General features: G+C 47.2%; 1 protein-coding gene across 1 annotated transcript; it reads right to left on the bottom strand.

The window, feature by feature from the left end:
• Nucleotides 1-8,745: 8,745 nt before the first annotated feature.
• LOC116986646 (protein BTG2-like) lies at nucleotides 8,746-13,052 on the bottom strand. Its single transcript, XM_033042221.1, has 3 exons — nucleotides 12,933-13,052; nucleotides 12,058-12,220; nucleotides 8,746-9,636 (listed from the first exon to the last, which is right to left on the bottom strand). The coding sequence occupies exons 1-3, from the start codon at nucleotides 13,050-13,052 to the stop codon at nucleotides 9,299-9,301; spliced, it is 621 nt and encodes a 206-aa protein (XP_032898112.1). The 3' UTR covers nucleotides 8,746-9,298.
• Nucleotides 13,053-14,660: the final 1,608 nt, after the last annotated feature.

Here is a 14,660-nt window from a genome sequence, read left to right on the forward strand (position 1 = left end):
ATTCGATTCCTCTTGTTATAAAGTCATAGAGTGATATAGAGTGATACAGCGTGGAAACAGGCCCTTCAGCCCAACTTGCTCACAGCGGCCAACAATGTCCCAACTACACTAGTCCCAACTGGCCCGCATTTGGCCCAGGAATGAGTGGGTTAACCTATGATGAGCGTTTGTCGGCACTGGGCCTGTACTCGCTGGGGTTTAGAAGAATGAGGGTGGAGGGGGACCTCATTGAAACGTACAGAATAGTGAAAGGCTTCGATAGAGTGGATGTGGGGAGGATGTTTCCACTAGTGGGAGAGTCTAGGACTAGAAATCACAGCCTCAGAATTAAAGGATGTTCTTTTAGGAAGGAGACGGGGAGAAATTTCTTTAGTCAGAGGGTGGTGAATCTGTGGAATTATTTTCCAATGAAGGCTGTGGAGGCCAAGTCAGTGGATATTTTTAAGGCAGAGATAGATAGATTCTTGATTAGGACGGGTGTCAGGGGTTATGGGGAGAAGGCAGGAGAATGGGGTTCAGAGGGAGAGATAGATCAACCATGATTGAATGGCGGAGTAGACCGGATGGGCCGAATGGCCTAATTCTACTTCGAAGACTTATGAACTTAGGAACATTTGAATTCTCTGCCACAGAAGGCAGTGGAGGCCAATTCACTGGATGTTTTCGAGAGAGAGAGTTAGATTTAACTCTTAGGGCTAAGGGAATCAAGGAATTATGGGGGAGAAAGCAGGAACGGGGTACTGATTGTGGATGATCAGCCGTGATCATGTTGCATGGCGGTGCTGGCTCGAAGAGTCGAACGGCCTACACCTGCTCCTATTGTCTGTGTTTCTATATTCTGTAAGGCTGCTGCAAGTAAGAATTTCATTGTTCTATCTGGGACACATGACAATGTGTCCCAGATAGAATCTGACTCAAACAGAATCTGCTCTCTAAGGACTCAGGTAGACCAAAGTGCTGGAGAAACTCAGCGGGTGCAGCAGCATCTAAGGAGCGAAGGAAATAGGCAACGTTTCGGGCCGAAACCCTTCCGGGTTTCGGCCCGAAACGTTGCCTATTTCCCGAAGGGTTTCGGCCCGAAACGTTGCCTATTTCCTTCGCTCCATAGATGCTGCTGCACCCGCTGAGTTTCTCCAGCACTTTTGTCTACCTTCGATTTTCCAGCATCAGCAGTTCCTTCTTAAATTCCAAAGGACTCAGCCTCTTTTCACAAGACCTGCAGAGGTGGATTTTCAATCTCAGTCAACTATGATTAGAGAATCGTTCCACTTGGTCGAGAGCCAGATTCCCGGAGAGTCATTTTCAACTCCACCAGACCAAGTCATTTCTGCATTTTCTTGCCCAGGCAGCTCACTTGTTCAGATGTTGCTGAGGTTCCCAAACAAGAACCGCCCAATCCTATAATTTTCCTCACATTCCTTTAACTTTTAAAGCTTTTCCCACTCAGCTCTAAATCACGGCCTCCCTTGGTTCTAGGACTAGTGTGAACACATTTAATTTAGATGTAATTCATCATTTTCTTTTTGTTGCGTGCTATGCAGTCAATAGAAAGACTATTTAGTTTAGTTTAGAGATACAGCGCGGAAACAGGCCATTCGGCCCACCGAGTCCGTACCGACCAAACGCTTGCACTATCCGACACACTATGGGAACATTTGCAATTTTGACTGAATCCAATTAAATTCTTTGGACTGCGGAAGGAAACAGGAGAAATCCCATGCGTTCACGGGGAAAACGTGCAAACTCCGTACAGACAGCATGAGTAATGTTGGGGCAGGCTGGGACTCTGTTCCTTGGAGCGCAGGAGGATGAGGGGCGATCTTATAGAGGTGTACAAAATCATGAGAGGAATAGATCGGGTAGACGCACAGAGTCTCCTGCCCAGAGTAGGGGAATCGAGGACCAGAGGACATAGGTTCAAGGTGAAGGGGAAAAGATTTAATAGGAATCTGAGGGGTAACCTATTCACACAAATGGCGCTGGGTGTATGGAATGAGTTGCCGGAGGAGATAGTTGAGGCTGGGACTATCCCAAATGTTTAGAAAGAGTTAGACAGGTACATGGATAGGATAGGTTTAGAGGGATACGGGCCAAATGCGGGCAGGTGGGACTAGTGTAGATGGGGCAAGTTGGTCGGCATGGACAAGTTGGGCTGAAGGGCCTGTTTCCTGGCTGTATTGCAGCACCAGTTCGATCCTGACTACGGGTTCTGTCTGTACCGTGACCTGCGTGGGTTTTCTCCGAGATCTTCAGTTTACTCCCACACTCCAAAGACGTGCAGGTTTGTAGGTTAATTGGCTTGGTATAAGTGTAAATTGTCCCCAGTGTGTGTAGGATAGTGTTAGTGTGCGGGGGATCGCTGGTCGGCGCGGACACGGTGGGCCGAAGGGCCTGTTTCCACGCTGTACCTCTAAACTAAGCAAAACTAAAAATCAAAGATAGACACAAAAAGCTTGGTAACTCAGCAGGACAGGCAGCACGTCTGGAGTGAAGGAATGGGTGACGTTTCGGATCGAGATCCTTTTTCAGAGTCGCGACCCGAAACTTTACCCATTCCTTCTCTCCAGAGATGCTGCCTGCCCCGCCGAGATACTCCAGCATTTTGTGTCCATCTTCGGTTTAAACCAGCATCTGCAGTTCCTTCCTAAACTAAAAAATCAGTCGAGTATTAGGTCAGCTTTGTTTGTGTTTCGAGCTCAAGTCCCCCAGCGGGGTTTGAACCAGTGACCTCTGGCAGGGACAAAGAACCAACCAGAGAGCACTCTGCTGGAAACCAACCTTGCCTTTTTAGGTTTCAATATCTTTTCCTGCCTGTGGACTTCTTTTAGAATCAGGCGGCGAGCCCGAGTTATTTCCACATCTGACGGCATGTGATGTTTCTCAATGGTAATAATCAGCTGCAGATCTGAAAAGATTTCCCAGATTCAAAACATGTGGCGCGCGGTCATTTTAAGCAACGGCCCAACATGTCCAATCACTAAAACCGATCAAGGTACAGCCAGTTTATCGAAGCTAGTTATAGACACATAATATGGTTAATTCCCGGGATGGCGGGTCTGACATATACGATGAAAGAATGGATCGACTGGGCTTGTACTCACTGGAATTTAGAAGGATGAGAGGGTTTCTTATCGAAACATATAAAATTCTTAAGGGATTGGACAGGCTAGATGCAGGAAAAAAATGTTCCCCAAGTTGGGGGAGTCCAGAACTAGGGGTCACAGTTTAAGAATAAGGATTCGGCCATTTAGGATTGAGATGAGAAAAAACCTTTTCACCCAGAGTTATGAATCTGTTGAATTGTCTGCCACAGAAGGCAGTGGAGGCCAATCCACTGGATGTTTTCATGAGAAAGTTAGATTTAGCTCTTAGGGCTAACGGAATCAAAGGATATGGGGAGAAAGCAGGAACGGGGTACTGATTGTGGATGATCAGCCATGATCATGTTGAATGGTGGTGCTGGCTCGAAGGGCCGAATGGCCTACACCTGCACCTATTTTCTATGTTAAAGAATTAATTCATTACTAATCATGGACATTTATGCCAGGGGACAAGGCCGTTCGGCCCATCATGTGCCTGCCAGCAGGGAAGAAGCTGGTAATGTTTAAGAAGGAACTGCAGATGCTGGGAAATTGAAGGTAGACAAAAATGCTGGAGAAACTCAGCGGGTGGAGCAGCATCTATGGAGCGAAGGAAATAGGCAACGTTTCGGGTCGAGACCCTTCTTCAGACTGTTGTGTTGAGTTGGTTTTGTCGAGAGTCTGTGTTCGATTGATTGCGAGATACAGCATGGAAACAGGCCCTTCGGCCCAACTAGCTTCATGCAGACCATCAAGCAACCAACCAACCAACCACATGCATTAAGTCCAGTTTGGTTTACAAACATACAAGTTTGTAGGTTAATTGGCCTCTGTAAATTGTCTCTAGTGTGTAGCAAGTTAATTAGTTGATAAGTAAAGGTGTCAGAGGTCATGGGGAGAAGGCAGGAGAATGGGGTTAGGAGGGAGAGATAGATCAGCCATGGTTGAATGGCGGAGTAGACTTGATGGACCGAATGGGTTAATTCTGCCCCTATAACATAAACTTATAAAGGATAGCGCTAGTGTATTGGTGATCTCTGGTCAGTGTCGACTCGGTGTGTTGTATCCATGATGTATGTCTAAAGTCTAAAAGGTTGGTACTAATACCCCCTTTGGTGTTATTTAAAGAAGAAATCTCTGGTTTCTTCCCAGTTATCAAGGCCTAATGTTTGTTCCTCAATTTGCACTTTAAAAATAGATTAGTCATACAGCGTGGAAACGGTCCCTTCGGCCAAACTTGCCGATGCTCCAGCACTCTGTGAAACATCACCTATCCATGTTCTCCACAGATGCTGCCTGACCCGCTGAGTTATGGTGCAGCAGCATCTATGGAGCTAAGGAAATAGGCAACGTTTTGGGCCGAAACCCTTTTGGAAATAGGCAACATTTCGGGCCGAAACCCAGAAGGGTTTCGGCCCGAAACGTTGCCTATTTCCTTAGCTCCATAGATGCTGCTGCACCCACTGAGTTTCTCCAGCACTCTGTGAAACGTCACCTATCCATGTTCCCCACAGATGCTGCCTGACCCGCTGAGTTACTCCAGCACTCTGTGAAACGTCACCTATCCATGTTCTCCACAGATGCTGCCTGACCCGCTGAGTTCCTCCAGCACTCTGTGAAACGTCACCTATCCATGTTCCCCACAGATGCTGCCTGACCCGCTGAGTTACTCCAGCACTCTGTGAAACGTCACCTATCCATGTTCTCCACAGATGCTGCCTGACCCACTGAGTTATGGTGCAGCAGCATCTATGGAGCTAAGGAAATAGGCAACGTTTTGGGCCGAAACCCTTCTGGAAATAGGCAACGTTTCGGGCCGAAACCCGAAAGGGTTTCGGCCTGAAACGTTGCCTATTTCCTTAGCTCCATAGATGCTGCTGCACCCGCTGAGTTACTCCAGCACTCTGTGAAACGTCACCTATCCATGTTCTCCACAGATGCTGCCTTGACCCGCTGAGTTATCCAGCACTCTGTGTCCTTTGTGTACAAATGGTTGGCGAGTCTCCCATCGTTCAGAATGCTTTAATGAGCTGTAAGGGTATGCTCCATGAACTTGACGTAGGCACATGAAGTTATGAATAGGGAAGGGCAGACATTTGACCCAATCGTCCCTGGAGTTTGTGAGACGCCCGACAGCCCTGCTCTAAATGTTTGGCCCTGCACCTTACAGATGTTTCTGCAAGTTTAACATAACTTGGCATTAGAGCGACTGACTTCACAATACACATCGAAGTATAACATTACTGCTCCTGTTCCAAAGTTTCTCATTTCCAGTTAAGTCCCTGGCTAAAACCCAGATGGTATAACATTGGCACAGCTGTAGAGTCATCAGAGATCCTGGTTCAATCCTGACCTCGGATGCTGTCTGTACGTTCTCCCCGTGGGTTCTCTCCGAGATCTTCAGCTTCCTCCCGCACTCCAAAGATGTACAGGATTTTCATAGGGTCATAGGTGATAGGACCAGAATTAGGCCATTCAGCCCATCAAGCCTATTCACCAATCAATGATGACCGACCTATCATTCACTCTCAACCCCATTCTCCAGCCTTCTCCCCATAACTCCCGACACCCACACTAACCAGGTTTGTAGGCTAATTGGCTTCGGTAAATTGTCCCTAGTGTGTAGGATAGTGCTAGTGTACGGGGGGGGGGGGGGGGAGAAGAGGAACCGCTGGTCGGTGCAGACTCGGTGGGCTGAAGGGCCTGTTTCTAGGCTGTATCTCTAAAGTCTAAACTTCAGCTCCATCTCACACCTTCTGCTTTTATCTATGGCCTTTGTTCCAACCATCTGCCCAAATCGCCCCTCACCTGCCTCTCGTCTTTCTCTCCCCCCCCTCTACTATAGGCTAGTCTCAACCTAAAATGTCACCTATCCATGTTCTCCACAGATGCTGCCTGACCCGCTGAGTTACTCCAGCACTCTGTGAAACGTCACCTATCCATGTTCTCCACAGATGCTGCCTGACCCGCTGAGTTACTCCAGCACTCCGATTTCCTCCCACACCTCAAAGACGTACAGGTTTGTAGTTGCCTCGCCTTCTGTAAATAGTCCCTCGGGTGTAGGATAGAACTAATGAACGAGGTGATCGCTGGTCTCGGTTGGCTGAAGAGCCCCGTTTCAATGTTGTATCTCCAAACTAAACTTGGCCCCCAGGTCCAATCCCCATATCTGGTCGCTGGTCAGACCCATTGCGGACTTGACATGGCCCGTTGCCCAGGATGCGGTGGGCCAGTCTCCAGCTGCCAGAGTTGAGGCAGATACGATAACATTTGATGACTGAAAGATACAGCATTGCAACAGGCCTTTGGCCACCTGCTCCTCTAAACAAGGGACAAACACAGATGAAATAGCAAGAATTGGATTGTTCTCCTCCCTACAATCCTTCTTCTCGCTTCACAATTTGCCACTCTTCAATCCTGTTGTCTGCTCACACCTCCTGTCCAAGCATCTGCCCGTGGAACACCCACCTCGCCTGCATCCACCTGTGACACGCCAGGCTTGGCCTTGCCTCCTCTTCCAGCTTATTCTGCCCCCCCCCCCCAATCAGTGTGAATGGTCCCACCCAGAGAGTCACCAACGCATTCTCCAGGAATGCTGCCTGACCTGTTGAGTTACTCAAGAGTTTGAGATTGTCAATTATAAATACTTGACTTGACCAGTTAGAGGTGATGAAGGACAGGACAATCTCAAACCCTGGCAGATGTAGCAAGTTTAAGATTCAAATGTTTAAGATGTCGCAAGTTCAAGATTCAGGAGAGTTTATTGTCATGTGTCCCTGATAGGACAATGAAATTACACACATGTTCGTCTTTGGGATGTGGGAGGAGACCCACTCGGGTCACCGGGAGAACGCAAAACTCCGTACAGACAGCACCAGTGGTCAGGATCGAACCCGAGATCTAGTCCAAAGCAACATTGCAATTCAAATTAGTCTGAAGGAGGCTCTAGACCCAAAACATCACTCATTCCTTCTCTCCAGAGACGCTGCCTGTCCTGCCTGCCGAGTTACTCCAGATTTTTGTCTACCTTTGCAAATCAAATTTCAGCTTTACTGCGATACATCCCACAGATGCAACACAACCTCGCTCACGCACAATGAAAAGAACGTTTCCAAGCAAAAGTATATTTTAATTAAAACTTAATAGAAAACTGTACAATTTCTTCAAAACAGCTGTACAATACTTAAAAATGTACACGTTGTCATCCACGTAGCTTAAACTCAACTTATGTACATGAACCGGAACTGAAATGATATACTACCAGGGGGATTCTTCACCAAGCTCATTTTAAACAGCATTGTACAAACAACTTTTTGTCAGTTTTACAACAAGCTACTGGAAATAAAATTCACAGTTTAATCCAAAAAGGCAGTGTTCCATTGAACATGTGAATTACAAGACATCTCTGCTTTAAATGGGTTCATGAAACCACTCCAACAAATCCTTTTAAAAGCTTGGGGTAACTCAGCAGGACAGGCAGTCTCTTGAGAGAAGGAATGGGTGACGTTTCAGGGCGAGACGCTTCTTCAGACTTCCTTCTCTCCAGGGATGTCACCTGTCCCGCGGAGTTACTCCAGCATTTTGCGTCTATCTTCGGTGTAAACCAGCATCTGCAGTTCCTTCCTCCTACACCTTTTACAGGGTAGGTGTGTGTGTGTGTGTGCGCGCACGCATGTGCGAGAGAGAGAGTGTTGGTGTGTGTGTGCGTGCGACAGTGTTGGTGCATGTGTGCGTGGGACAGTGTTGGTGCGTGTGTGCGTGGGACAGTGTTGGTGCATGTGTGTGTGGGACAGTGTTGGTGCATGTGTGTGTGGGACAGTGTTGGTGCATGTGTGTGTGGGACAGTGTTGGTGCGTGCATGTGGGACAGTGTTGGTGCATGTGTGTGCGTGTGTGTGAGAGAGACAGTGTTGGTGTGTGTGTGTGTGTGTGTTTGTGTCAGTGTCAGTGTGTGTGAGCGCACACACTGTAAGCAAGTCTCCACAAGTAGAATTTCACGGAGTTAGACTTGCACATTTAAAAAAACATTAAAAAGGTGTCAGAACAACTTTTTGATCAAAACACCGTGTTTGTGGGAAAAGAAAATTCAAGGAGGATTAAAGTGTTTTTTTCATCAGTGCTCTATCAAGTTTGCAACGCTCAGCATTGTATTTGAAGAATAAAGTTTAATTAGGTGCCAGCCATTACCCTTTATTTATTCAGCGTAAGTAGCCATGACAACCCACTGGTGAAATGATTCCAACTGTAGTTTCATAATTGGATGACAAACCATTACACACTTCTTTTGGGGGGGGTGGGGGAGAGAGAAGATGTCAAGTTATTTCAGAAGATAAAGTGACAGCGGGCCAGGCAGTATCTGTGGGGAACATGGCGATGTTTCGGGTCGGGAACTCTTCTTCAGGCTGGTTGTAGGGAGAGGGACAAAAGCTAGGAGAGAGGAGGGTGTGGCAGGCAATAGGTGAGACACAAAAATGCCAGAGTAACTCGGGGGTAGACAAAAACGCTGGAGAAACTCAGCAGGTGAGGCAGCATCTATGGAGCGAAGGAAATAGGCGACGTTTCGGGGTCGAGACCCGGAAGGGTCTCGACCCGAAACGTCACCTATTCCTTCGCTCCATAGATGCTGCCTCACCCTTAAGGGTCTCAACCCTAAACGTCCTTCGCTCCATAGATGCTGCCTCACCCGCTGAGTTTCTCCGCCATTTTTGTCTACCATCGATTTTACGGCATCTGCAGTTCCTTCTTAAACAGAGTAACTCAGCGGGTCAGGCGGCATCTCTGGAGAAAAAGGAACAGGCTGACGCTACAGGACGAGGCCCTTCAGTCCCAAGTCCTTATCCCCAGAGATGCTGCCTGACCCGCGGAGTTACTCCAGCATTTTGTGTCTTATCTCCGGGGTAAACCAGCACCTGCAGTTCCTTCCTACAGGGGCAGCAAATGAACACAGGTGTTCTAGAGATGCTGCCCAACCCACTGAGTTACTCCTGCACTGTCTTTAATTGCAAACCGACATCTGCAGTTCCTTGTTTGTGATACGAGACACCAGAGATCTGCTCTGTGTAGGTTGATTATCAAATCCAATGATTAAGCCAAGAATTCAAAAAAAATTAAAATCCACTTAAGGTATATATATATATAGATATATATAGATATATATATATATATAGATATATATATAGATATATATATATACGCTGTTCCGATGGAGCAAGGCGGTTCTCAGCTTGAAACGGCCATCCAGTAGTTTTTGGGAGGACTGGCTGAGCCGGCGTTCATCTCGGTTTTGCACGTCATCATTCCCAGGTTGTTGTTGGCGGGCGCGGGGGCCTCATACAGGACACAGATGGAGCCGTCTTCCCCGATGCGGTACGATACCTCGAACGGGTCGACCCAGAGGGTGAGCTCGCTGGGCAGGAGTTTGTACAGCTGCTGGCTGCTTAGACCAATGCGGCTGGCCGCTCTCCCAATCAGCGGGTCCATCTTGTGGTTAATCCTGATGCAGCGGTACGCAGACCCTTTGCACGGCTTGTCTGGGAACCAGTGGTGCCGGTAGTGCTCTGGAAAGAAGCAAAGGTAGACAGACGCCAGCGTTAATGATGAAAGTCAAGAACACAAAAAGCTAGTCTAAAACTTAGATCACTCGGCTGCCATCCAGCAGCGTAGAGTGAATCGAGGGGTCTCAAGCCAAAACGTCACCCATTCCCTCCCTCCAGGGATGCTGCCTGCCTGTTACTCCACCATTTTGTGTCTATCTATTTTGTGATCACTGGTCGGCATGGACTAGGTTGGTAGAGTTTCGGGAGAAGAATGGAAAACAGGGGAGAAACAATGACTTTGCCTTCCATCACAGTGAGGAGATTCACTGTGTTTAAGAAGGAACTGCAGATGCTGGAAAATCAAAGGTACACAAAAATGCTGGAAAAACTCAGCAGCAGTATCTATGGAGCGAAGGAAATAGGCAACATTTCGGGCCGAAACCCTTCTTCAGACTTCAGGAGATTCATTGTGATGGATGTTTGTGTAAATTGTGTGTCTTGTTGTTTTTTTCTTGTTGTGTGACTGCAGAAACCAAATTCCGTTTGAGGTTCAAATGACAATAAATGGTATTTGTATTGTATTGTTAAATGCTGGAACTGCAGATGCTGGTTTAAACCAAAGATAGACACCGAGTGCTGGAGTAACTCAGCAGGACAGGCAGCGGTGACATTTCTGGGCCAAGACTTTTCTTCTGAAACTAAACTCTTAAGTTAGAATTTCAGGCAAAAATCTTTTTTGATACACCAATGAAAAGTTTCAACATTTCCCCAAAAATAGTTTCAGAGAAAAAAAAGTTTAAAAACAGACTCCTCCAAAATAGCTCAAGGTTACACAGATTCGCGGAAGGGTTAATCTGTGCCACATTTCAATTAGCACCGAGTGTTACAAAATGGGCGTTTCAGACTGAAGTATTTATAAATATTCCACAACCCTGCAAGGAAGCCATTTGTTTACCCCTGCCAGAGCACACATTGTAATCAGGGGAGAGGCCAGCTTATACACTGGGGGAGGAGTCAGGCAGCAGAGAATTAGACCGAGGAGGGGGTTTTAGGTACTTTGAAGTTCCTAAGGAAGCCGAGCAAACTGCAAACTGACCCAGCAGGGAACTACAGGAGCAAAACACAAAGCTGTTGGGAGGAACTCAGTGGGTCAGGCAGCATCTTGGGGGGGGGGGGGGGGGGGGGGGGGGGGGGGGGGAGGAGGAGGAATAGACAGACGACATTTCCAGTCAGGATCCTGCTTCAGATTGATCGGTCCATTCACGTCACATCTGCTGCCTGAACCAACCGAGTCACTCCAACTCTTTGTGCGTTGCTGTAATTCAAGATGTCACTGTTTTTACTCAAGGGTTTCGCTTTTTCTACAGCTCCTTGTGGTTTCATTAGTTGCTCTCAACATTTTCACAAAGGGTTTTTTTTTTCAGAAGAAAAACTTGCTCTAGTTTCCCTAACTATTCTCTGGAAATTAATTTCTCTGAAAAATATAATAAGGATTACAACCCAGAACATTTGCCCATTTTTCTCCCGACTCACCGAGTACACCCAACACAGTTTTGTTTAAAGGTCCCTTTTCTGCAGATCCTCGTGTGTCTACGCAGTTAGTTAGAAAGTCGGGGGAACTAGTCGAGAGTTTTTAACAAAAGGTTTTAGCAGATGTTGTTGACAAATGGGGAAATGGTCACTAACTTTTAGCCACCGAAGCACACTGAAAACTTGGGAGTCCGTCGAAAACTTTTCTTAAGACATTTAGGAACTAAAACATTTTGATCCACACAAAAATTTCGGAACCAACCTAAAACTTTTACGGGTCCATCTAAAACTTTCCTTAAGACCACCTCATCCATTTAAAAATTTCTCAACAAACCTGAAACTTTTTGATACGAATCGGAAACTTTCTGAACCAAATCTGAACATTTTTATTTTTTTAATAAAGTCATCTAAAACTTTCGGAGTCCCACCTAAAACTTTCCAGAAGACCACCTAATACTCTTCGTGCCCAGTTAAAAATTTCTGAACCCACCCAAAACTTTTTCAACCCACATAAAACTTTCGTGGCCGTCTGAAACTTTTTTTTAAAGAGACCACATAAAACTTTTCGAATCCACATAAAACTTTATGAAGACCATCTAAAACGTTTCTGAACACCATCTGAAACATTCCCCCCGGAGCCCAGCTAAAACCTTTTGTGTCCGTCTGAAACTTTAAAGACCATCTTAAACTTCTTGAATCCACACAAAACTTTTATTGAAGACCATCTTAAACTTTTTTTTTTTTTTAAAGACCATCTAAAACTTTTTTTGAAGGATATCTGAAACTTTTCGAACCCACATAAAACTTTTTTTGAAGACAATCAACATTTTTTTTTTTTTAAGAGACCATCTGAAACTTTTCGAGTCAAGCCAAAACTTTTTTTGAAGACCAAGTGAAACTTGAGTCACTCACCAGCCAGCGCGTCTTGCAGCGAGCGGCCGAAGACGTGTATCTGTGTGGGGCTGACCAGGCCGGTATTACGGAGCAGTCGGCTGACGAATCCCACGGCTGCCGCGATCTCCATCTCGCTCTCCCTCCCTCCAGCTGCGGCCGACTGACGCTCCGCCGCCGCTCTTTATAGAGCGGTCAGTCCCGCCCCCCCTCGCCCACCGCCAATCACACCGCCGATACACACCTCCCCTTGACTGGCGGCGGCTCAGCCCAATCACAGCGCGTCTACGGCGTCCGCCCCGCCCCCTCCCCTTGACTGGCAGCAGCTCGGCCCAATCACAGCGCGTCTCCGGCTTCCGCCCCGCCCCCTCCCCTTGACTGGCAGCAGCTCAGCCCGTCTCCAGCATCCATGTCCCCTCCCTTGACTGGCAGCGGCTTGGCCCAATCCCAGCGCGGTTCCGTCATCCTGCCTCCCCTCCCCCTTGCCCCAACCAATCGCAGCGCGGCTACACAAACACGTCCCGCCCCGTCCCTTTGACTGGCAAGACCCTTCTCCAATCACATCGCGCCTCCCGGTCCAACCAATCGAAGCACGGCGACGTCACACATACGTCCCGCCCCCCCCCGTTCCTCCCTCGACCGTCACAGGAAAGTCCGGCCACTCGGCGCCTCCTCCACCCCCTCCCCCCGCGCCCCGCGCCCCGCGCCAGGAGAAGCCCCAAAGCCCTTCGTTTCTTCCTCGATCGCCAAAAAAAACCGAAAATGGTCGCCCTCCCCGCCCTCTCCGCCACACACGCTGCCCGTCCCGTCCCGCTCAGTTACCGCTCCGGCCTTTAGCATGTGTGCGTCTGCGCGTGCGCGTCCGCCTTTGACAGACACCACCTCAGCCCAATCACCTGCGGGTTTCCGCCTCCCCGCCCATCGCTGCACCCAATCACAGCGCGGCATTCCCCCTTACAGTCCCGCCCCCACGTTGACTGGCAGGCCGCTTCTCCAATCACGTACTCGCTCTCCATCTCGTCCGGCCCCCCTCTCTCCCCTTCCTAGACCGACGTCACTTCCATTTCCCTTGACGGGCAGCGGTTCAGCCAATCCCTGCGCCGGGGAGGCGGGATCCTCGAGTCCCATTGGTCGGTTGTGGCGAGAGGGTAAGGTCAAGGCGGCCGCCTCCGCCAATGGGAGCGCGGCGGCCCCTTACAAGGAGCCGTGACGTAATGGCGGTGACGTCAGGCGGGGCGGCCTGACCCTCCGTGACCTGTTGCTACCAAGGCAGTTTATTACTCATTGATGCTTGCTGCCACATTGTTACTACTCACCACCTGATTGGTTGCTGGGGGGGGGGGGATTGGGTAATAACTACCTTTTACAAACAAGAAAGAGTCAAATGAGCAATAGTAGTAACAACAAGAAATAATTGAGTAAGGTTAACCTTTAGCATCAATTAATAACTATGAGTATTAATGACAAATAACAACAAATATTTAAGACCCGAGAAAGAAGAAGGGTCTCGATCCGAAACGTCGCCTATTTCCTTCGCTCCGTAGATGCTGCCTCACCCGCTGAATTTTTTCTCCAGCATTTTTGTCGACCAAATAATTAAGACCGACCTTTAGCAACGATCAAAGGTTTCAAAGGTATTTTATTGTCACGTGTCTGAAGAAGGGTCTCGACCTGAAACGTCGCCTATTCCTTCGCTCCACAGATGCTGCCTCACCCGCGGAGTTTCTCCAGCATTTATGTCGACCTTCGATTTTTCCAGCATCTGCAGTTCTTTCTTAAACAAATTAAGGTACAGTGATATTCGAATATCATACCATACTAAAAAAAAGCAACAAGACACACAACTACATAAAAGTTAACGTAAACATCCACCACAGCGGATTCCCCACATTCCTCATTGTGATTCCTCAATCTTATTCCCACTTTATTCTCCCGTGGACGGGGCAGCGAACCATCCGCAGTCGGGGCGATCGGAGCTCTCGTGTCGGCCATCGAAACTCCTGCGATCGGGGCGGTCGAAGCTAATAACGACCTTTATCATCAAGAAATACTTAAATGAGGAATAATGAGCAATATTAACAAGAAATAATCAAGTAGGACTGACCTTTAGCATCAATTAATAACTGAGTATTAATGACCAATAACAACAAATAATTAAGACCAACCTTTAGCAACAATAAATGATTGAGAAATAACGACCGTTACCAACAAGAAATACTTAAATGAGGACTAATAAGATATTATTAACAAGAAATAATTGAGTAGGACTGACCTTGAGTATCAATGAATAACTCAATGAGTATTAATGACCAATAACAACTAGAAATAATTAAGACCTACATTTATCAGTAAGAAATAATTGTAATAACTACCCTTAGCAACAAGTAATACCGACCTTTAGCATCAATTATTAATTCAATGAGTAATAAGGAACAATTGCAACAAGAAATAATTGAGTAATAGTACCATTCAGCAACAAGAAATACTTGAGTAATACCAATAGTGAAAAATAAATAATATATAAGTAATAATGCCCTAAACCAACGTTAAATTGGATCTAAGGAAAGGAGGGATACTTAGGAGTAACAACAACCCATTACAACACAGGGAGTAACTGAGTAACA

The sequence above is a fragment of the Amblyraja radiata genome, chromosome 24, assembly GCF_010909765.2.
Source record: "Amblyraja radiata isolate CabotCenter1 chromosome 24, sAmbRad1.1.pri, whole genome shotgun sequence".
Taxonomy (NCBI): domain Eukaryota; kingdom Metazoa; phylum Chordata; class Chondrichthyes; order Rajiformes; family Rajidae; genus Amblyraja; species Amblyraja radiata.

Excerpts from the sequence above, each read along its gene's own strand:
- LOC116986646 (XM_033042221.1), bottom strand. The coding sequence starts at position 13,052 with ATGGAGAGCGAGTACGTGATTGGAGAAGCGGCCTGCCAGTCAACGTGG. Across the intron at positions 12,221-12,932 it reads GGGGAGGCGGAAACCCGCAG|AGAGCGGCGGCGGAGCGTCA; the intron begins GTGATTGGGCTG and ends ACCGCTCTATAA. Across the intron at positions 9,637-12,057 it reads GCTGCAAGACGCGCTGGCTG|AGCACTACCGGCACCACTGG; the intron begins GTGAGTGACTCA and ends GCTTCTTTCCAG.